This window comes from Panthera pardus, unplaced genomic scaffold, assembly GCF_024362965.1.
Source record: "Panthera pardus isolate Hobbes unplaced genomic scaffold, ASM2436296v1 HiC_scaffold_12, whole genome shotgun sequence".
Taxonomy (NCBI): Eukaryota; Metazoa; Chordata; class Mammalia; order Carnivora; family Felidae; genus Panthera; species Panthera pardus.
This window is the reverse complement of record NW_026526677.1, coordinates 69,200,093-69,224,557: the sequence shown is the minus strand read 5'-3', so window position 1 is coordinate 69,224,557 and position 24,465 is coordinate 69,200,093. Positions and strand designations below refer to the sequence as shown.

General features: G+C 46.3%; 1 protein-coding gene across 3 annotated transcripts in view; it reads left to right on the top strand.

Moving 5' to 3' along the window:
- ME3 (malic enzyme 3) overlaps positions 1-20,975 on the top strand; it is a 184,160-nt gene extending 163,185 nt beyond the window's left edge. For all 3 annotated transcript variants that reach the window (XM_019450034.2, XM_019450033.2, XM_019450035.2), the window contains 7 exons: positions 12,134-12,231; positions 12,502-12,615; positions 14,485-14,590; positions 15,198-15,340; positions 15,909-16,082; positions 19,293-19,391; positions 20,739-20,975. In XM_019450034.2, coding sequence (XP_019305579.1) covers positions 12,134-12,231; positions 12,502-12,615; positions 14,485-14,590; positions 15,198-15,340; positions 15,909-16,082; positions 19,293-19,391; positions 20,739-20,900 — 896 coding nt within the window. In that variant the 3' untranslated portion in view covers positions 20,901-20,975. The remainder of the gene's footprint in view (positions 1-12,133; positions 12,232-12,501; positions 12,616-14,484; positions 14,591-15,197; positions 15,341-15,908; positions 16,083-19,292; positions 19,392-20,738) is intronic.
- The last annotated feature ends 3,490 nt before the right edge of the window (positions 20,976-24,465 follow it).

Here is a 24,465-nt window from a genome sequence, read left to right as displayed (position 1 = left end):
GTGTGTACATCCTCATAAACATGGGGACACATCTGGACCCTGCAATCCACCTGCCTCCACTACCCCCCGCTGCTGCCAGAAAGCACCTCTAAGATGAAACTATGGCCGTCAACCCCCTCTTCATGAGCAAGTTCACACTGCCCCACTGCAAGTATCAGGCCTCGAGGATCTGCCTCTTTGGGCCCCACTCCACCCCCACCAATCTCTCTGTCCTCTGACCCACTGTTATGTTTACTCCTCTAACCCCTTTCCTTGTCAGTTCTCTCTGCGTGTGAAAGTTCTGCCCCTTAGTCACTCATATGTACCTTTCAAGACTCAGCTTAAGGGTCTCCTGTCCCAGGGAAGGACTCACAGCAGCCTTTGCTCCCCGAGTCTGATTCAGGTGCCCACCAGGTGCTCCCACAGTCACCTGTGCTCCTCTGTCAGTTCTCTTACCACACTGTACCCCAAATGTCCACGTGGAGTTGTCTGTCTCCCCAGGAGACAATAAGCTTCCAGAGGCAGAAACTATGTCATCTATTCTCATTCCCCAGTTCCCAGCACAGTGCCTGGCACATTCTAGATGCTTCATAAGTATTTGGAGAGTGAATGAATGAATGAAGTCTACACACACAAATTGACATTCTCATAAGCATACCCGCCAATTCCCGTGGGCATGTCTACCTTGGACACCTGCCCCTGCAGCCTCTCTTGTCCAGGTCATCATACATGTACTTACACAGTAGTGCCCCCCACATGTGCTCACATTCAGATGGATTTACATCGTCGTGTGTACACATGTAGCATTTTTAATTTAGTCAATTCATTGTTAAATTCATTGGTTTTGATTTCCTGTTTATAGCCAGTCCCAGCAGAGTCTATTTCGCTCCCAGGCAAAGCTGGATGGAATAGTTTTCTGGGTCCCACAGCAGACAGCAGAGGACTTTCCCATTCTTTTCTCAGCAATTAAAAACTAAAATCATGCATCTGAAATGTGTGATGAGAGCTAGCGAATAGTATCATAATGTCAGGAGCCCTGTAATATCAAGTCTTTGATAGGACAGGCTGACTGTTAGGTAGGAGCATGTAAGTAATAACAGTAAAGAGGTGGGGGTGGAGGCACACCACCCAGATCTTCCTTCGAGAAAAGACTTGATGCCCAACTACTGGCAGGGCTGTCAGCTGCCTCGGGCAGAGTCCCAGCTCCAGAGCTGCCTCGCCCACGGTCCTGCCCTGCCAGGGATGTCCTCACCCCGTGATGAGGGAATATAAAAGCCCAACCATTTTGGCCCAATGCAGGACAAGTCTGAGGGGACATTGAACTCCAGAGCTCCCCCACAGGGTTGGCTGAGGCTTTGGGGACTGCATCACAGCCCAGCTTCTCCTCTGCTCCCTCCTGCTTTCCCCCTGCCCCACCCCTTTCCCTCTCGCTTCCATAGGTGCCAATCCCAAGGGCACTTCTTGGTAACATCCTGAACACTCTACATGTCTCAGAATGTGCTTCCCAGGGAGCCCAAGCTGTGCCAAATAATATTTTGCATGCACAGAGAACTTTAGGTGTGAGCTATTTTTTAATCCATACTGCCTTGTAACTTCCTGGCAACAGCCCCCCACCCCCTCAGGGAGGGCAGACATTGCTGTCCCCTGTCACTGGTAAGGAAACTGGAGTTCAAGCATTAACTTTTGCTCCAGGTCACATAGCCAGACAGACACAAAGTGGGACTAGAACCTAGTTGTTTCTGACTCACAGTTCTCCACTCTCTCTCCATGACATCAGGCTGCCTATTTCCCCGTGTGGGTGAGGTGGTGCAACGAGTCTTCTTGCTAAGGATTAAATTCCAGATCCCACATAAGTGGGGATATCACTAGTCTTCAGAAGCCTGCTGCTCCCATCTTTCCCATCCCCTCCTCCAACTCCCCTGGTTTACAGACCAAAGAGGAGATCCAGAGAGGGGAAGGGGCTTGACCACACCATCAGCTGGTTACTGATGAGTCCAGGACCAGAAGCCTATGATGTGTGTTCTCAGTGCTAAGTGGGCAATTAGGACATTGGTGAGCAATTCCAGGACTCAGGGGGAAACATGGAAGATGAAGCTCATGCTTAATCTTTAACTCCAAATACAAAGTTAAGAGAAATGAAACATAAAACTATATAGCCATGCTCAAAAATAGAAAAAGGAACACCGTATGCAGAATTGAAAAGGGTTGAGAGGGAGGGAGGGCAGAAGGGAGGGATGACCGTGGCAAACAGACCCCAAAAACAAGTTATATGTGGTTGCTGGGAACAGACCCAACGCACCCCAGCAGGACTCGTCATTGGAATCTACCTGAAACCCCACATATGGGAGGGGCTAGAGCCAGTCTGCCACATGAAAATGACACTGGGGCCATGCTGCCGGCTCCGAATACCGGCCCAGCATCACATCCTTGGTGGAACAAGGAAGGTGGGACTGAGGGCTTGAGGATCACAGCAGACAGCTCCAAGAGGGCAGGGCCATGCCTGGAGCTGAGCAGGAGCTCCAGCACATAATTTGAACTGTCTCCCAGCCAGTCCGGCTGTACCACACACCTGGGACTCACCCCACAGGGCTGACTACACGGTGGGGCCTCTGGAAACCCAGTGCTGGAAGGGTGAAGCGCTCCCCAGGACTGCTGACGGTCTCCTCTGTGCCCACCCCAGCTGGCTCACAGAGAGCCTCAGCCGCCCCAGGCTGGTCCTCGGTGAGCAGGGCTGCTCGTGTGCTGACATACTGCTGGCAGTCTTTTCGGGAGACTGTGGAAAAGACAGAGGCTCAGGTGACTTGTTTCAACTGGGACCAGAGAAGCCTCCCTGCTCTTAGGGGAGGAGGGAACTGGAAGGGGGACAGCAATAGGAATGATCATGCTGGAGGACAGGCCAGCTGCCTTCTTCCACAGAAGCCAGATCCAGGATGCTGCTGGCCTAGTGACCATGGACCTCTGGCCCCCACTGCTAGCTCCTCACACAGTGTGGCTCGGGTGTGAAAGTCTAGCTGGCGTGTCCAGTCCACAGCATCCTCCTACCCCACCGGCCTGCCCTGGACCTGCACTACTCCCGAGTCCTACCACATACCTGGGGCCAGATGGCCTGTCAGGGTGCCCTGTGGCATGTCAGGCCATCATCACCCCCTCACACTTTCAAATTTTAATTTGTGAGTCTGAGTGCTTAATAGTCAGACCTTGTATTGAGACAAGCCTAGGTCTGAATCCCCATTTTTCTCCCTTTGGCTTTGGCCACTTGACTTAAATCCTCACAGCCTTCTTTATCTGCAAAATGGACATCATAGTATTAACAGCCCGAAATGATAATCGTCAGTATGTACAGAATGACCAAGATGGTTTTAAAAGGCCAGCATCTATTCTAGTTGGCTGGACTTTACACCGACTTTACACCAGAATTACCCCAGTTTATGGCACCAGGTCATTATAAGGACAGGAGTCATGTATAGGCAGGGACAGGCACGTAACAGTACTTAGTTCTGGTACCTAGTACAAATACCTCTGGTGCATAGTATGCTCCTGGCACATAAGTATGAGAGGGAGGGAAGAAGGGTTGATACCCAGGATAGAGGCGCTTTGGTGGAGGTGAGGAAAGAGATGGGTGTGAGCACAGATCTGGGCAAGCCTGAGAAGGAGGCAGGACGTTTATCCACCTTCCACATATACCCTATTCTTCCAACCCATTGAACTCCTCAGGGTTCTATGAATTTTCTGCCAACTCTGTGATTTTGAATGTGCTGATCCCTTTGCCTAGAATTCTCTTCTGCTCTTGGCTGACTTCTGTGTGGCCTTAAAGTCTCAGGCTTCACCTCCTCCAAGGTACCACACCTAGGGCCAAGCTTGTCCCACTGGTGTCTGGCTGATCCCACCTTTCTCCAGAGCTCAGGCGTCACCCACTTTGCAGAACGCTTCTAAGTTCCCCAGAGCTAAGTTTGTCATGATACCAAAGGGGCAGATGGGAAGGAGTGACCAAGCTCTGAAGACTTTGTCCAGCTGATCTGTCCTGTTTACCAGATACCAGGAGTTATTTCCGGCTCTTGGGGGTCTGCTGCCCTCTTTCCTACACCACGGCCACACACATGGAACAGTACTTCCTGGCCTTTCTGTTCTCTTTCCCTCACAGTGAGGCCTCCCCTGGCCTTTTCAACCTTCTCTCTCCACAGCCTTCCTTTTCATGAAGCCCTGTGTTCTGTGCCTGCTCTTCACTTACAGGGCCGTCTCTAGCCCTGAGATTCCCATGGGTCTCTTACATCTGATCCTGGCTCCTCTGTGACCTCCCATTAGCCTGCTGCATCAGGTAAAAGCCCAGGGAAGCAAAAAGCTGGTAATTACTCTTTCTGGTTCCTCCCAGAGTGTGTCTGAATAGATCTAACCCATCTTCTGCATGGGCCAGGAACTGCCTTCTAGAGGGTCCAGCAGTTTCAGAAAATTCTCCTCATGACACAGAAATAGGACTGAAGTTGTTTAGAAGGCCTTTGCTTGGTATCATTAAGGGAACTTGAATTTTTCTGAACATATAAGCTGTTAACTACCTACAGACAGACTGTTCTATTTATCCTTATATCTGCAAGGCCAGGTGCAGTGAAGGCCCAGAAACAGGCCCCCAGACACACTAATGAACAAGTGAGTGACGGTAGCCAGCTGCTTTGGGAAGGTAATTATGCAGATCCTGGAAGCAGGCCTGGCCTTGCAGTGGACAAAACCCAGTCCCCCAGAGCCCTAGGCCTCCAAAGCCACTTTGAGCAGACCCTGACCAAGTGTAACTCCCTGCCCTTCTCCCTGTCTGGGACAGCAGTCTCACCTCACCTACAAAATGGCTAATTCTTTCCCTTTTCTCCAGTAATCTGTTGTTCACCATGGAAGTTCCCTATCACTTCGTCAAATGTGACTATTAAAAACAGAATAGAAATTACATTTTCAGCTCATCCTTTTGTGCATTTCCTGAATGGACAACCTCTGATCCTCAGTTTGCAGGAAGTGTAATTATGGAAGCTCCCTCTAAAGAGGAAAACTTGTTTTTCTTTCATTGTGAATGGGAAACAGCCAGTCACACTTTAGGTGGCCCGTGGCATTTATGGGCACAAGCCATGTTCAACAACATCTCTGCACCCCTGGGTTTCTTCAGGTGGTTACCTTCAGAAAGCTAAACAGCTTCCTTCCTCTCCACTTTTAATTCCCTAACACGTTACCCAAGAGCTGCCCCAAATGAAAGTTAATGATGGAGATAACTGTCTTTGGCCAACTTTATAATATGGGGCTCAAGAACTGCTGTTCTTCCTCTTGAGTTCCGGTCTATAATCAGGGTAACTTGCCACTTCACAGGGTAACTTGCCTTAGAGGAAGGTTCCAGAAAGGAGAGCATGAAGAAGTAGCCAGCGAGGTAGCCAATGAGTGTGGGGCTCCAGGAGCCAAGTGGAGAAGGAGTTTCCCAAGGGAAAATAAGCAGTAGTATCCAATGCTGCTGAGAGGTCAAGGAAGAAGTGACTAAGGACTGACAACCGAATGTGGCAAGGTGGTGGCACAGGTGACCTTGTCAAGAGGTGGGGACAGTTGCTTGACTTGACTGGGTTTCAGGGAGACTGAGAAAAAAGGAAACAGAGGCAATAAGTATACACAGCTCTTCCAAATAAGAACTAGGGTAGGACTATAGAGAGTCAAGAGGAAGCCTTTTTAAAGATGGGAGCTTGATGACATGTTTGTGTGCTGATGGCAGTGATCTGGTAGAGGAGAAAATGATGCAGAAAAAAGGAGAGAAAATTACAAAGGAGAGCAGGCAAAAATAATGGGACCTGACACACACCTGAGGGTGGCTTTAGCTAGGAGCAGGGACAGTTCATTAGTGGTAACGGGAGGAAACACAAAGCAAATGGATATGGAGGAAAAGGGTTTACAGACTTGGTGGTAAGAGGATTCAGAAGTTCTCTTCTGACTGTTGCTGTTCCCTTTGAACCTCACTTTCCACTTCTGAGATGGGGAGAAAACGGAGCTCATAGTACTTGTTTGGTAGTTATTTTGTGAAGATTAAATGAGCAAATGCAGGTAAGCACATACATAACACAGAGTCAAGGTCACAGTGAGAGGGATCAATAAATGTCAGTTGCCTTTCTCTCCTCTCATCGAAATGTTCCCTTCTTTCCTATCAGATTTCCCATTGTTTTGTGTTCTCCACCCCTGCCAGAGCCATTGACATCCACTGCCTAATTCACTTCTTTCTACCTCCACCACCCCTCAGTTCTCCCTCAAGGAGAGCTCATAATGCCCCACCTGTTGCCTACAAGTCCAGACTCAGGAGAGGCTGGCTGAGCTTCATGGGCCACAAAGGGGTGGAAGCAGCACTGCAGGTATCCCTGCTCTGCTTCCAACTGATTGACTGAAAGGGGTCCCAGTTTCCTCACCTGTGTGCTTGGGGTAGGTCATGCTCTCCAGTCCCCATCCAGCACTGGATTTCTGCAGGTAAGCCCAGATATTCAGCTTGCAGGTTCTAACCACAATAGATCCCTGGCATCGGAGAAGGTAAAGAGCCATCAAGCACGGTGTCTTCTCTGATGGAATATCTTTGGCGCCATCTGGTGGCACATGTTTTGCACATCTCCTTGCCGGAGGCAGATGTCCCAAAATAGAATCAGATGAGCAGAAGACTCCCTCTCTATCCAGTGGAAGGAAACTAGTACTTCAGCTAGAGAAGTCGTCTAGTTCAGTGCATCGCAGACTTAAATGGCCATATAAGTCATCTGAAGACCTTTTGAAATACAGGCTCTGACTCAGTAGAACTAAAATGAAAACAGCTCTTGGGGGCCAGAGAGTAGGATGGGTGGAGTTGTTTCCAGAAAGAGAAATGGGGACTAGCTGACACAATAAGTAGACTTCAAGAAAATAAGAGACCAAGGTATTTAGGAATTTAGAGGAGCACCATACCATGCAATTCTCACTACCTATGTAAATGATTTCAGTAATTAAATTGCTTTTTGATGCTTTCTTGGCTATCAGTTTGGTGTTCCTTTTGGATGCAGTACAGTGCTGAGCCTGGCCATGACATAGCCCAGCTTTATTCAGGTTAGATAAAAAGTAGATCTGGGAAAAGAGGGAAAGGTTCAGGATGCCTGGCTGGGAAAAGCAGAGGATATCTGGCAGAGGAGATCATTTGAGCTGAGTCTTAAGGAAGAAATAACAACCCAGAAGGTTCTAAGCTGGTAAACAGCATGGGCAAAACATAGAAGTGTAAAAAGACGTGACCTGTCAGGGAATGATCAGTAGTGCGCCTGGGACACAGAGTATGTGGGGAGGCATGAAGCTGCAAAGGTAGGTTGATGCCGACAGTATACTTAACTATAACTATGCTTCATAAATAACTGAATGCAATTAACCCTAAACAGTGACCTCTAACTGCTGATTATGTTACAGTTATTTTGCCCAAGCCTTGGTGAACAGGGAGTCCCTGGGGGCAGGGACCGTGTTTGATTCATCTTTTGTAGTGCCTAGCATGGTGCCTGTCACCTGGTAAGCCTCAGTACATGCACAATGAGCTCTTGGGGACCCTCCAAAGGATGTTAGGAAAGCCCCCAGTAGTCCTCAGCCCTGGCTGTAGGACCCTGTTACACTTTAGCAGTCCCCCCCACCCAGGCCATTCCTGTGTGCAGGCTGGAGCCTGCACCCCACCTTCTTATTCCTACCTCAGGTCCTACCTTCTGAGGTCCACAACGAAGAACGTGCACTTGTTAGGCTCCAACTGTTTGCTGTGCCCCCTGTCTTTGCCCAATACATGGCCTCTAAGCCAGACACAAATCCAACCCACATTCTGGGATAAGGCCCTTCCCCAGAGCTACCAAAGTACTAATCCCTTAGAAAACTGGAAAGAGAAAACAGGAAATTCACTCATATTCCCACCCTGCAACCTTTAGTATATTGTTGTTCCTTCCAGATTCTGTGTTTTTCGTTACACAGAACAACCTTTTAAGTTTCTCTTCCTTCCAACTAACTCAGTGAAACGCAGTTTAGTGGTTAAGAGTATAAGACCTAGGGGCACCTAGGTGTCTCAGTAGGTTAAGCATCCAACTCTTGATTTTGGCTCAGGTCATGATCTCACATTCATGAGTTTGAGCCCCATGTCAGGCTTATGTGCTGACAGTGTGGAGCCTACTTAGGATTCTCTCTCTGCCCCTCCTCTGCTCTTTTTCTCTCTCAAAATGAATAAAATAAACTTTAAAAAAAAAAAAAAAAGCACAAGGCCTAGAGCCTGCTGGTTCCCTGGGTTCAAATCCTCACTTTGTTATATGATCTTGGACAAGTCAGAAAACTACTCTATATTTCATTTTCCTGGGCTGTAAAATGAGGATGATAGTAGTTAGGATTAAACAAATAAATGTCTTTACAGTTAGACATCTAAAGCACTTAGAACAATTATCTGATGTTAGTTACTCACTTAATAGCCTCTTCTGTGTTGCCACATCATCTTCATAATAATTTTTAATGGCTGCAATATATTCTGAGTGTCCACACTCTTAATAGTTACTCCTTTGTTAGATGTTTAAGTTATTTCCAGTCATTCTGTATTAAAAATAACACTGTCATAAAGATCCTAGGACATGCGTTTTGGATTTTTCCATACATAGATTACCAGAAGTAGAAGTATGAGGGTAAAGGGCACAAGCATTTTATGCCTTTGGTCTATATTGGGAAATTGTTTTCCAAAAAAAGCTCAAAGCATTGTAAAATACAATTTATGCTGGAATTTTTTACTTTTCACTACTCCCTCACCAGCCTTGGACAACATCAGTTTCTTTGATTTGTGCAACTTTAACATTCCACAGATAGTCCCACTGTAACTTTCTTTTCTTTGACTATCATGGAGGATTCCCATTCCCCATGTGATTACTGTGTTGTGAACTCTCTGTCAGTAAGGGTCTACACCAGTTGCTTTAAGAGAGAAAATACAAAGAATTGCTGATTATGTATTTAAAAATGTATTATGTATTATTATGTATTTAAAATCAACCTACTGAGGGGCGCCTGGGTGGCTCAGTCGGTTGAGCGTCTGACTTCGGCTCAGGTCACAGTCTCACAGTTCGTGGGTTTGAGCCCCACATCAGGCTCTGTGCTGACCGCTTGCTCAGAGCCTGGAGCCTGCTTCAGATTCTGTGTCTCCTTCTCTCTCCGCCCCTCCCCCGCTCACGCTTTGTCTCACTCTGTTTCTTAAAAATAAATAAATGTAAAAAAATTTTTTTTAAAAATAAAAAAAAAAATCAACCTACTGATCATGTATTTAAAAATGAAAAGCATTAAGGACCTACTCCTCAGGGAACAAAGGGAAGACCAGGTGGCAGCCGGCTAGCGTTGTTGTCTCTGAGGGGTGCATTAGGAGTCTGCTTCTGCAACTAATGGACAGACTGCAAACTGGATTCATCCACTGCTTCAGGAACAATCTATTGCTGTGGAAGTGGAAAACCAAGGCTGTGGGGTTTCCAGATTTAGCAAGGTCAAAATGCAGCATGCCTACTTAAATTTGAATTTCAGATAAATAATGAATTTTGATAATAATGAATAATTTTTTAGAATACTTATGCTAATATTGGATGGGAATGCTTACATTAAAAAAAAGTTATTTGTTTATCAAAAATCTAAATTTAAGTATCCTACATTTTATCCGGGCAATCTCACAAGGCGGGGATGATGCTGCAAAAAGCGTTCTTCCTTCCCCCTAACCCAGCCTTTCAGTCACCCTCTGGTGCCCCTCACTGGCAGAGCCCAGCATAAAGCCAGTTGACAAAGCTGGCAAAGCTGGTCTGCAGACAAAGCAGAGTAAAGAGTGGGTTTGAAACTAAGAAACAGTTATACCCAGTAATTGGCACAGTCGATCCTTTTAGCTACTCAGCATCCGTAGGGTGCTGCATGGCTGCTGTATTCCTTGTTTCTGTAACCAGTCGTGAGGCCATAATTGATGTTTATACATTTCTCCCTCAACATCCCATTCCATGCTTTCTTGTCCTCAGACAGGACTTCAGCTGGCCAGGGTTCTTTAGTGGGATGACCCAAACCTTTTATATCTGAATGGTGTGAATACTAAGTGGTCCTGCCCCTGTTTTGTTGCAGTAGTATTCACTAATATCTACTGTTGAGCCTGGAAGTACTAAGACACACCCCAGAGGATCCCCTGGGCTCAGATCTAGTCCTCCCTATCCTCAGTTTCCCCTCAGTTATCAGGATGAATAACCACACCCTCTCTTTCTTTGCCCATTGGTTTCATGGCAAAAAATAAAATAAAATAAATAAGAAAGAAAAAAGTACCAAATGGCCAGGTGGCACTCTCACCCCTCAATTTGGTAGAACCATGCTGTGAACTCTAATACAGGCATTTGTTTCTTGGGAACCAAATACCTCCAATCCAGAGAGCACAAAATGGAAGAATGTGTACAAGTGAGTTATCAGGTGAAATGGTGAAAGGAGCCACTTCCACTTCAACCCTTTGCTTTCCAGACCCAAATATTCTGGCCATGGAAGAAAGAACACAGTGTAGCATGTGCTAAGTCAAATTGCATCCTGTAAAATAGAATTTCACCATCTTCATAGGGTGTTACCTTGACTAAGTCTTAAGTAGACCATTCTACTGATCTATTAGGCCAGCTGCTCCTAGGTGGTAGAGTACATGTTAAGACCACTGAATTCCATGGGCATAAGCCTATTGGTGCATTTCTATTACTGTGAAATGAATTCCTGATCAGAAGCCTTTTGTCTGGAATATATCAATGGTGAATAGGCTATCCACAGATTCCAAACATCCACAGATTATGGCACTGGTAGAGTATTACATGTAGGGAAAGCAAATCTATAGCCAAAATATATTTTTAGTCCATTGAGGATAAATGTCTTTCTTGTCTATAATGGAAAGAGTCCAAAGTAACCATTCCACTGCCAGATAGATGTTCTTCCCAGGGAATGGTGTCATACCAGGAGCTTAATGTTGGCATCTGCCATTGACAGGTTAGTCATTCAGCAGTAGCAGGTCAACCTTGATGAGAGGAAGTCCATGCATAGCCTCTGTCCTTGCCACCATGGCTACTTGGTACATAAACTCATTGAGCAAACCCTAACCGGCAGAAGAAGGACACTGACTAACATATACATGACATGCCATTTTGTCCACCTGGTAGAGAGAACCTATTTCATTATGCCCTTTGCTCAATTTTCATGTGTGGCACAACTTTGTTCACACTCTATACCTTTCCCAAGATGTCCATCCACACACCCCTATCCTAGGCTTCCTCATCACCAACCTTACTGTTTATTTTATTCTAAGTCCCTGACCATCAGCTAAACCATTAGCAACTGCCAATGAATCAATATAGGTCTAGCCATCTCTTGGACCAAAATGGACAACCAAATTTATAACTTGAAGTCATGTACATTAGGAATATTTTCCTCACTGTTACCCTTTAGGACTACTTTTCATTGGGGCTGTGAAGCTGCAACATAAATTTCTCATTGATTCCAGCATATCATTAAGAATGATCTGTAAACCAAGCCCAAGCTTTTTTCTCCTTGATCATATGAGGCCCTAGGTGTGCACTGAAGGAGAGGACATCATGCAGCAGAAGTAGGTGTCAAATGAGTCTGAGCCACCTGCTCATGCAACTTATTTGTACCTTTCAGATGGGCTCAAGCCATTTGATGATGTTATGCTACTGGGCACACCCAGCCTTAGGACTTCGTTGATAAGATAGCTCAGATCACATAGTCACTTAATGGCTCATGGCTACTTTGTAGTTTCATTTTTAATTTGTTTTTTTTTTTAATCCATTTATACTGTCAACAAATTATTCTATGAGGTTCATGCTTCCTTTTGGCCTCTGTTATGTTTGTCCTTGTCATTTCATTTATGAATGATGGTGGTAGCAATACCTGACTATCTGATCTTCTCTCCCAGAGTCTAGTAACAATCCAGGAGCTCTTTCTCAAAAGGACATTTTTCTACAAAAGAGGACATATCTTTGCTCCAAACCTGCATGCTTACAGGCTTCTCTAAGGGCTAAGGAAAGTTGCTTCTTTGGCTACACATTCTAGGTGTGGGAAACTCTGCCAAGGGTCTTCTCTTAGGGGTTGGGAGCCAATGACCAGAGATTGATCTCAGTGCCCTCTGTTACAGGCACAGCCTCTGTCGCTGTAGCGGGGATCCTGGCTGCTCTGCGAATCACCAAGAACAAGCTCTCCAATCATGTGTTTGTTTTCCAAGGCGCAGGTGAGGTAGGTGACATCAGGAGAATAAGGATGGGTGGAGAAGCATGAAGGAAGGGAGGTGTTCAGGGGTGCTGAGAAGAGGAAGCAACACAGGTATATTGTGATAATTGCAGCTGCCTGGACACCAACATTTGGGTGTCTCAAGGACTTAACCAAGCCTCCTAGGAGTGGGGGGAAAGGTATGGAGAAGAGAGAATCTTGGTAAAGCATCTGATAAATGGTGAGCAGCCATTTGCCTTGTATCTGAACATCTTCCGTATGGTTGTTCCCTCCCAGGCAGCCATGGGCATTGCCCACCTCCTTGTCATGGCTCTAGAGAAAGAAGGTGTACCCAAGGCAGAGGCCACAAGGAAGATCTGGATGGTGGACTCCAAGGGACTCATTGTCAAGGTACTGTCAGTCTGGAAACCTAGAGGCTTCTTGACACCTACAGCTATCGGAACTGGACTATAAGAGGTCTCCAAGGGGCAAAGTACTCAAACAAAATAGAAGGCAAACAGGAGGACAAGGTTCTAATCTCCAAAGCAAGAAACACACCCCAAAGTAGCTCTTCCAAAAGCTCTCAATATGTGAGCAAGTTTGTATATGTATGCCTCTTCCAGCTTTATCTCCCACCACTTCTTGCCTTGCACTAACCTCCAGCCACAGTAAATCATAGTTTTCCAGAAGTAACATGCTGTCTCTCCCACATCCTTGCATATTTTGTTCCTCTGCTTGAAATGCCCTTCTCTTTTTCCACATACCCACTCTCAACCATTAACCCCATCTGTTTCCTCCTTGTCTTCTGTTACCTCCTCCAAGTTGCTTTCCCTGAACATCTAGGTATCAATTCATTTCCTACATTTATGCTCATACAGCCTCCATACATTGCACTTGCCACACTGTAGGGCAGCTGCTCTTTTAATTGTCTCTCTAGCCCCTAATCTATATAGTCTTTATACCAATGCCTGGCATGTAATGAGTACATAATTATGTTTGAGGTGTGGGCCAAAGAATGAATGAGAGAGAAACAGTCCAGCTTCTGACTGGAATGTGGTGAGGGACACAATTGGATGGCCTCCTCCTTTAGGACTTCACTGAGCTCTCCATGTTTTAATGCCCCAAATTTCACTAACATAGAATATCAGTGAAAGATTTTTTAAAAAGATGACAGATGGGGCACCTGGGTGGCTCAGTTGGTTGAGCATCCAACTTGATTTCGGCTCAGCTCATGATCCCAGAGTAGTGGGATAGAGCCCCACATCAGGCTCTGCACTGAGTGTGGAGCCTGCTTAAGATTATCTCTTGCTCTTCCTCTGCCCCACTCCCCTACTAACAGTGTCTCTCTCTTAAAAATTAAAAAAAAAATAATAAGATGACGGAGATAGGATGAGGGGAAGCCATGGGGCTATCAACCAAGAACAGTAGAGACCTTCAAGAAGAAACTGACCTTCCCTTGTCTCATATAGAGCCCAATTACCACTAGAAGGAATTCGTCCTCTCACCCCAGGTCATTCCAGAGCATAGTGCAGGCACAGGTGAAAGCTGCCAGAGATTGCCACACTTCCCTCTTGCCACCTTCCAGCATTATTTTGTTCATCCCATGGAGCTCACCTCTACTCAAATATCCCTCAAAGCTGGTGTCTTCACTCTGATTCTCAGGAGGCCAGCTGACCCAAAGGAGTCATCAGAAACCTTTGTGCTATTTACCATACTGTCACCCACTGATTGCTATTTGAACAAATGGAAGGAATCCTGAGCTTGTTGGGAACAGCCAACCTTGGCAAGCCTTCTCTGGAACTTAGCTTATTATTGTTCCTGGGGAGGTTAATGGCCCTTGTAAAATACATTCACATTAGCTCCCTGACCTTGGCGGGAGCACAGGCCCCCCATCACTCAACAGCCCCTGTGAGTGCTGGACACCTTGGGGCCAAGGGTCCTGGTCAGTCTCAGACATTTCACGAGAGCCTTGCTGTCCTGGCCCCAGAGCCATGACCCTAGCAGCACAAAGAAAGGTTTTATGGATTCTCCACATGTGGCTTGGATTAAAGAAACCTCACACACCACCCCACATGGTAACACAAACACACATTAAAATCCTCAGGTTCCACCTTAGGTTTTACCAGGAGATCTGCTCAAGAGGATAAGCCACCAGGCTTCTGATAGCTCAGACCAAAGCACAGGGCTCTACAGGGAATGCTCTCAGGATCTCCAGATGCATCCATGTCCTGCCCGGCAGTTCTCAATGCCAAGCCGCATTGTGTTTTCCTTTCCCTGCAGGGGAGGAGCCACCTGAACCATGAGAAGGAGATGTTTGCCCAGGACCATCCTGAAGTGAACTCCCTGGAGGAGGTGGTGAGGCTGGTAAAGCCCACAGCTATCATAGGTAGGAGGAGGCAGGAGACCCACTGTTCAGCCCAGCTAACCCTCTTGACTTGCAGGTGGAAACTGAGGCTCAGCAAGGAGGCCTAAGTGATCAATAGAAACACAGCTCTCTCCCCTATCCCATGTCTGCTTCAGTGCCACAATCTTTTATTGAGTGACTACTGTACAAAAATCACAGAACTAAGGCACCAAGTTGGGGCTTAGTGATGCAGAATTATCCAGTGCAGTGGAAAAGCACAGGGCTGGTCTCGGAGCAAATGAGTGCTGCTCCCCTAAAGAGGGGACCCTGGCACCTCTTCCTGGCCTGGGAGAGCAGCCCACTCTAAAGGACAATGCCCAGGAATGCCTTCACAGGTACATCTTAACCAGGCAGGGACCTGAAGTGGACAAGTGTTCCCTTAGGGATTAACTGGAGGTCTTACCCAGCTTGAGCAAGAAGACCCTTTTCTCTTTGGCTCCCTTCATTCCTATGGCAGACGCTATCTCCAAGACTCCTAAGTCTTTCATGTTGCACCTGGCTCCCTACCACCACCACTACCACCAGGAGAGGAATGGGTTGTTTATAAAGAGTAGGCATCCCTACTACCCCCCCCGCCTTTTCCCTGTAGGTGTTGCTGCCATCGCAGGAGCCTTCACGGAGCAGATTCTGAGGGACATGGCCTCCTTCCACGAGCGCCCTATCATCTTTGCCCTGAGCAACCCCACCAGCAAGGCCGAGTGCACGGCTGAGAAGTGCTACCGGGTCACTGAGGTCAGCGGGGAATCCTTCCTTCCCCAGGCTGAGAGGACACAGTAACAATAATTATGAGTAACCCTGTGAGGGTGAACAAAAATCCCCACATCACTGATGAGCAAAATGAGGTTCAGAAGGATGAAATAACTTGCCCAAGGTCACCGAGCTAATAAGGAGTAGAGCTGGCCCTCAAACCCAGGTCTGGCTCCAAAACCCAGGCTCTTACCATCCTGTTATACTGCTCAAGGTTCCTCTAGTAATGTAGACTTTTGACCAGAACCTGAGGCATTTGTAGACTCTAGGTCACTTGCACACCTGTCATGTCCTGGGATAGCCCTGTCGGGAGGTGACAGGTTAAAAACCTTCACCTTTCAGTGATTTCTTGGCTGTCAGGTAACTCAGTGGGAGCTAAGCTTTCTGGTCAAATGAACAAGTGTGCTCTCAGCACCTGTAATGTGCTCAGCACAACGCTGAGCCTGTGGGAGAGGATGAAGACGGGCTCAACATCTGGGAAAAATAACTAGGCCACCATTACTGCCTGAAACCAGTCTCCAGGTTCCATCTCTGGTTTTCTTCCTGCCTCCAGGGCCGAGGGATCTTTGCCAGTGGAAGTCCCTTTAAGAGCGTGACTCTGGAAGATGGCAGGACCTTCATTCCTGGGCAAGGAAACAATGCCTATGTGTTCCCTGGAGTGGCTCTGGGAGTCATTGCTGGGGGGATCCGGCACATCCCAGATGAGATCTTCCTCCTGACGGCAGAGGTATCGCTGTCCCTCCTCCCTTGCATGCTCCCAACAGGGCCTGTGATCTATACCAGGTCCTACACTGGGCTCCCAAAGAATCCTTCTCTCATCTCTTCTACCCATCTGCCCCTCACCCTAGCAGTGGATCCTCAAAATGCTTGAACCTCAAGCTTCTCTCAACATCACCTTGAGGCTTAAACTTCTCTCAAACACGCAATTTTTAAGGGGGAATAAGGAATAGTCAATGGGAGGAGGCATTGGCAGGAAGCACTGGTAGTGAGGGGACATACCTCAATCTGCTCCTTGCCTCACAGCACTGCCATATACTTGCCTAGAACAGAGAAGATGCCACCAAAACCATCTGAAACTAGGCTCATGGACCATGACAGGCATTGGATTCTTCCATACACTGATCTTGACCATGTTACTAGGGTAACTTGTTGCAGAATAAGCCCCATTAGGGGCTTATTAAGGGATAGGTTGCAAGTCTGGATCTGAGTTCTTGGATATTAAGCACAGATATGGGGGTGCTCCTGCTCCAGGTTTCTAACTAGAAACTCTCCCAAAATGATTCTTTACTGGACATGATGAAAGCAATGAAAGAATATATTAAGAATGACAGCACACATTCCTAATAATGGCGATTAGTAATAACAGCTATAGTGGCTTACATTTACCAAATGTTTACTAATGCCAGGCACTTCACAATTATCCTCACTCTGAGGAAACCAAGGCATAGAAATGTCTGTTTTGGGAGGTTAAACTAATTAAAACCCTAAACAAATACTCAATCTATTTATCCCCACTGAGCACCAAAGGTTCTGCTGTGATTTCTGACATGTTTGCATTTCCCCATCACCATGGCACTGATGAGAGCCCTGAACCCAGCAAGACATGGGAATGGCTTCCATGCAGCCCTATCTAGCTCCACTTCTATGGGCCCCACAAGGAACTGTCTCATGCTCTAGGTTCCTTCTTACTACATCCTGGTCTTTGAGCACTGGCTCCACAAGGACATGCAAGTAGTATAGACCTGCAAGCACAATAGCCCCCAAGCCATATGCACACTAGCTGTGGCTTCAGGACATGACTGTCTGACCATCTTGTGTGAGTATTCTGGTATTTCTTCTTGTTGCTGTGTCATTGGTGGTGGTGTGCCATGGCCGTGGGTAGAGCTATTTGAAACCCCCATGGGATGGAAGAGTCACTTCCTGCTTGGAGTTAGCATGAAAGCAGATCCCCCTGTTGTGCAGAAACGTGATTGCTAGAGCCTTCCTATGTTACCCCAAGAGACATCTGCACGCCCACCTCCTAGTGCTGTGGGACCATTCAGCTCCATCATTTCATGAACAGTGTCCATCAATTACACAGGAACCTCTCCTCAATGCATGTATTAGTCTCTTGCTACAAGCAGGACAAGATCACTCCCTTCTAGGAGCTGACAGTCTGGCCTTCAAAGGACTGGCAAGTTCTATTTCTGAAAGGGGTGCTTTTAAGTTAAGACAATTGAAGTTGAATCTGGTTTCCGTATGGAAAAAAAAACTAATATCACTTTTAGGAGATTTACATATTTCACCTTGACCACTCTGTAAAATAAACATAGTGATTATCCCTATGTGATACTCAAGGGAAGTGAGGCACAGAGCGTCTAAGTTATCTGCACAAGGTCACTGGGCTTGTGAGCAATAGCACCAGGATGGTCCCAGCTGATTTACCCCAAGCTGCAGCAGAGCGTTACCAGTGCCCAGTGTCTTAGAAGTGACCATGCCTCACTCTACAGGATACCTTTTCCAGATGCAGATCTAGCCATGGAAATCCTGCTTCCCTCTGATCCCATCTTCTATACCTCCACCAAGAAAATCCTTCAAAACCCAGAACAGTCCATCTCTCTCACTTCAGACATTCGAATGGCTCCTCAGTGCTTAAAGAATAAAGCCCAAACTCCTTCACATGGCTTCTATATAAGATGTATCATCACTGAGCCCTCCTTCCTTCTCAAGCCTTTAGCCTCCCCACTACCATCAACCTAGTCAAGGTTCTATTTAGAGTCAAGAACTCACGCTCTCCCCTCCCTGCCTCTCTCCAAGAAATTGCATGTGCTATTGCCTATCCCTTTTTGGGTAATTCATACTTTGTCCTTCAGGTCTTAGCTTATGTTTCTTCTCCTGGTAAGCTTTTCTGAAGATGGCAGACTAGGCCCTGCCTTCCTCTATGCCTCTATGCCCCTTCTCCTTGCACTCACTTCTATGTTAAAATTGTTGTACCTGTTTGTTAATTGTCCACTGACTCCAGACTACAGGAGGAAAAGGGCTTCTCCACCATGGATCCTCAGCAACTAGCACAGAGCCTGGCATCTCACAGAGCTCAGTTAATGTTTGACTCAATGAATGGAAAAGAGACATAGGATGAAAATGAGGCAGAAGAGGAGGAGGCCCTCTTTCCTAATGTCAGCCAAACTCTGAGGCAAGACCAACTCCTTTGGCTCATCCATTCTTGGACATAGTTCTCAGAGAGCACCATGGCTTCTCCCAAATTTAAATCTGACACAAGAAGATTGAGTGGGAGTGGATTCAGAGCCAGCACATAACAGAGGCTGTTCTGCAAGGCTGGCTGAGCACCAGTGCCTGAGGCTGAAGGATGAGGCTTGAGGGGAGAGTTGGGCCTCAGAGACAGACTCTGTGGGAGGTGCTGTTCCCAGGATGATGTGTGTAGAACATTCGTTCAGATAAAGCCCAAGGCCCCTTGGTGGTGTCACTCAGAGGAGAAGCCTTTCCTCAGGGCTGGAGGAGAGCTCAAGGAGCTCTGAATACAGACAAGATGGCCTAGATGGGTACCCAGGATGTTACTAAGCATGTGGGAGAGGATGGAACTAGGGAAGTGAGAGTCTCAGGGATCTCTGTGCAATAGGCTGGACCAGCCAAGGGGATATCCCAGAGTCTGCTTTACAAGCCACAAGTTTATTCACCTTGGTCTTAGTGATTCTTCTTTAGAATTCAGGGTCTCATATTGCTTAAAGCTTCAGCCAGTCTCTTAGTACAGAAAGGATGTGTCCTTGCTTAAAAGCCCAAGCATTAAGCTCCCAGTGGGCCATGAGGTGGCAGAGACTACAGTGGGGAATGGCCATGGTTGGCCACCTGTGTGGGGTGAGGTAAGTCTCTGGGGTAATGGGTTGGGCTTGTTCTGGGAAGGCAGAAACTCAGCTTATTCCTCTTGGTTCTCTCTCCCCAGCAAATTGCCCAAGAGGTCTCTGAGCAGCATTTGTCCCAGGGGAGACTGTACCCACCACTCAGCACCATCCGAGATGTGTCTCTGAGAATCGCCATCAAAGTAAGGAGCATCCTGCCCCCAGAAATGTGGTTAGTGAGGCTCAACAGCCTCCTCTCTCTGCGAGTTTAGGAGAGCTAAGGGGATGGCAGCGATGGAGACATCCTGAGCTCCTTGGGCTGCACTGCAGGCAGCCCAAGGCTGGGTGAGAAACTCCTATCTGCAGCTTGAGCCCCACCCCCAACACCCACTCAGGCCAGTTCTGGGAAAGCTCCTGGATTTCCCCTCAAACACCAGGCAAAAAGGTCATTAAAGTCCATAGTCTTGTGGATCAAAATGTGGGTGGAATTTTTAAAAAATGAATCATAAGTGCCCATTTATACAGAAAGGTCAGTTTTTATAGTATCATGGAAAGAGTTCAGGCTGTTGGGTCCCAGCTCCACCAACTACTTCATTTTCCTGAGCCTCAGTTTCCCTCTTTTCCAAAGGCGCCAGTAATTCCTTTCTCCCAGAGTTTGAAAAACATTAAAGAGGACAAAGAAAAAGCTCCATACTCAGTGCCTTTCTTACCAGAGTAGATGCTCATTCCCCCCCTTTATCTCAGAATGACTGGGCCATGGGGTGATCAGGTTCATGGAATATTCCAAGGAAAAATGTCATCCTAGAGACCCTGCAGAGATGATGGGTTTTCGGGGAATCAGAACATGGTACAATAAAGACTGGCCCCAACATTGATAATTATTGATACAGATAATGATTGTATTAGAGTTTATTATACTGTCATTTTTATTAGTATATATATTTTACATTGTCCATAAGTTTTCAAAATAATTTCAGAAGACATATTGCACAAAAGCCTCTATTCCCCATGCATTGTCCATTGTAAAATCCAGAATCAGCCCTCGAGACCAACAGTTCAGCTGATAGTCCCAACTCTGCCCTGTCCATTTCCTTCCTTTGGGGGATATTTAGATTCATGCTCTTCTGAAGCAAAATCTAATATGCAGAGAACAATGTCCAGGCTGTTGTCCCAATTCAGCCCACATTTAGCAGGGGGTAGGGGAGAAATCAGGTGTCCAGTATTGGACACCACTCCAGAGAAAGGTCGCATTGCTCACACTTTACAGATGAGGAAACTGAGGCTCAGCAATGGTAATGTCACTGCTCAGCACCCACCAGCAGTTGGAAGCAGAGGCAGACATGAGTCTGAGGCCTCTTGATCCTGGCCTAGTGTTTATTTCTACCTAGGCAGAAAGCTCACCACCCCTCTGCTCCAGTGGCTTCAGGGACAACAGTTCATGGTTCTCCAGGGGGAATTCCCCTTCCACAGGCTCCCAAGCAACCTTCAGGCAACTTTTAGGCAGGTTCCTCCTCAGGTTCCAGTTCCTCAGCCACTATGTTTTTCCCTAGGTCCTCGACTTCGCGTACAAACACAACCTGGCCTCCTACTACCCAGAGCCCAAGGACAAGGAGGCTTTTGTAAGATCCCTGGTCTACACTCCAGATTATGACTCCTTTACACTGGACAGCTATACTTGGCCCAAGGAAGCCATGAATGTTCAAACAGTCTGATGCAGTTTCAGAGTCTGGTATGGGCTGGAACAACCCCAGCGTAACACTGACAATATAAATGGGTTGTAAAATGGCCATCTTTGTCACTGTGTTTTTCCTTTGAACTTGCTGGTGTGATGGGAGCTACCCAGGCACACAGTGAATGATAGCCTTGTTCCTGAAAGCCCTGAGAATTCCCTTTTCTGTAACCCTCTTCTGACTTCCTCCTCAAGAATTTCTTAATCCAATTGCCAACAATTAGCTAGGCCTTGTGGGAAAGCTAGACTCCTTTCTAGAACTCTGCGTTGACAGAGTTCAGAGTCTAGTGAAGTAGAACAGGTATGGACACAATTCATTTTGCCACAGGGGAGAAAGTGGTAAGTCCATGAAAGAAGTGCAGATAAAGGTCAAGCAAAGGTGCCCAGAGAAGGGAGGAGACACTTCCTCTGAGGACATTAGAGAAGGCTTCAGGGGGAAAAGTGTGCACACTGAGTCCCAGGAGTGAAGGACAGGTAGGGGTTGTGGGGAAATGAGGAAGGTAAGGGCAGCCACTGGCCAGAAAGCATGGTCCACCCATGAGGGAGTTCAATCCCTGTTGGAAGAATGTACACCCTTCAAGACTCAGATGGATATGAAGGCTGAGTAGCTGAAGGCAACTCACTAGTCAAAAATAGTCACTGACATGTGGGTTATTTAATGTTAGGATTCCTTTTTGGTTATTACTAAAAGGAAAACTATAAATAAATGTGGGTGTGGAGGGGTCAGCAAGCCAAGGAGTGAAGAGGAAGAGAGACAGTGAGGGAAAGAGAACCATGGAATTCTAGGGAAGACTTGATTTCATTTTCCTGGCTCTGGGATTCTCTGTCTCCCACCCTTTACTCTGAAGGAATTCAGCAAACAAGGCCAGTATTCTTATAAAATGTCTTCAGTATGTCCTGGGGGTTTCTTAGACAAGTTCAGCCATAGCTTTCACCTCCCTCATGTCCAGCAGAGGACACCTGGGATGGGGAGGTGGGGACAAGCCTACAGCTCCTGCAATCAAAAACCCTAATAAATTGCTAGGACCTATTGAGATGACAGCTTCCAACCACTAATTTTATTGTATAACACAGAAAACAGTAAACCATGCTTAGGGACCTACCACCACAAACCCCTGCTGCCAGCTCAGCCTCAGAAACCTCACTGCCCACCATGAGTACATTCTATGTAGCCACCTCCCAGTGACAGGACTGCTGGGTTCCTTGAGTAATTAGCTAAGACACCAATCACCTCTTGCCTAGGTCTTGTTCTTCCAACATCTGCTTCCTTGGTGCTGGTGCTAAACCAAGCATATCTTGAGAAAACATCCCTGTTCTATAATCCCTGGGTTCACAGACAATGAGAAACTCTTCAGAAGAGGATTTGAAGTGAAGCAGGAATGTGAACACCAGGGAATATTTACACTGTCTTTTCTATATCCTGTACCCCAACTACATGTCCTTTATACTCAGTGTAATAGAAAAGAAAAATAGTAGAGAAAGGCAATGAAACAAAAACAGGGTCTTTGAAAAGATCAACTAAATTAATAAATTGTAGCTATACTGACCAAGAGATCAAGAAGATATAAATTCCATTCCCTTTGTTTCAACCACACTGAACAGATGGCACTAAACACATGCACTTTCAGGCCTATGCTCTTACACATGTTTGGTCTCCATCTATAGAGTCCGTCCCTCCCATTCCCTTTATCAATTAAATCGAAGTTCACCCTAGCTTTCTGCCTGGAGGCATCATTCTTTCTTAGAGTTCAAATGCAATTGGCTCCTGAACTCTTCCTGGACAGAGTTAATAATTAAATTGGAAATCAACAACAGTAAAAAAAAAAAAAAGAAAGAAAGAAATTTCTAACCATTTGGAAAGTAAACAATACATTTCTAAATAACCTGTGGCTCAAAGAAGAAATAGCAGGGTAAATTATATGTGTGCTGGATGAAAAAATATGTATTAATGAGTTGTAGCTAAAGCAGTGCTTGGAGGGAAATTTTATATCTCTAAATAAATGCCTATATCAGGAAAAAAAAAAGTCTCAAAGGAATAACATAAACTTCCTTTAGAAACAAGATAAGCAAACAAAATCCAAAGCAAGTTAAAATCAGAGCAGAAATAAATATACCTATAACAAGTAAAGAATTTGAATTAGTAATTAAAAATCTTCCCACCCAAAAAAAAAACAAAAAAACACTTCACACTAAGAAAAGCACAGGCCCAGATGCCTTCTTTGGTGAATTTTATCAAATATTTAAAGTAGAAATAACACCAATCCTTCACAAACTCTTTCAGAAAATAGAGGAGGGAGTATTTCTCAAATCATTCTATGATACTAGTATCACCCTGATATCAAAACTACAGACCAATATCCTTCACAAATAAAGATGCAAAATCTTAAAATATTAGCAAACTAGAGAGAAGTGAAGATGACAGAGTAGTATGGGGACCCTGAGCTTGTCTAGTCCCTGAAACATAGCTAGATCAACACCAAACCATTTTGAACACCTAGGAAATTGATCTGAGGATTAATGCAACAAATCTGCCTAATTTGAACAAGAGATCTTGGCAGGTATTTGGTGTAGACAGGAGAATTGTGAGAGAGAAAAGCCATGGTGCTATGGAGTGTAGGGAGCCGTTTTTGCTGAAACAGGACAGAGAAAGACGGAAAGAGTGTAGCACATCAGGATCGTGATAGTTGAAAGGGAAAAAGAGGGTTCTATACTGCCAGTTTTCTATAAACAGTGGAGCACAAAGTCTGAAGGTTTGGAGCTCAGTGTCTGGCAGTGCTCCAGTGAGGAAGCAGGGTCAATCTCCAGGAGCGGGCAGTATATTCTGAGGGTTCCATGTGCAGTTCCCTGCTTGGAATGCATTTGGTAGAGGTAATATGGCTTCTCCACGGGCAAAAGTACCAGCTAACTCCAGAGAGCTGCCACATTTACTGATATAGGAACAAAGACACTAACAGCAGAAATATCTGGCACTGGCTGTGTTTTGCAATTTACCATAAACTCAGCCATTGTGTCTGCACAGTTGCACAAACATTTGCTGGGACAAGTTGGTACCTGGCCATTGCTTGGTGAGAAAATCCCCTAGAGGATCAATGCAGGTCTGAGCCCCATGGGTCTCTGAAGTGTGAGGGTGTGAAGAACAGCCCCATCAGAGATAAAACTCTAGAGGGAAGTGCTGCCTGGCAGGCAAGCAGCTTGGACACAGACAGGGTAAAGGCAGGGAGTGGACAGATGCCTGAGACAAAGGAGGGGTACTTGACGGTATGTCTGTGAGAGTGTGAAATTCCTGCTCTGGAGACTAGAGAGGGGGGTGAAGCCATTTTCACCTCTAGCCCACCCGCACTGATCAATCACAGTGAGCTAAGCAGTGCCACCAAGTGGAGAATGGAGCCATTATACCAAGGCCCACCCACCCGCGCCCTCCAGGCACATCCACCAAAAGACCAGCACAAATCCCTCCCTCCTGCTTCGTCTACAGATCATAGTGTGCTGCAGTGTCATTTCTAGGGGAAACTGGATCTAGCTTCATTTGAGTTTCATTTTGCTTGCTT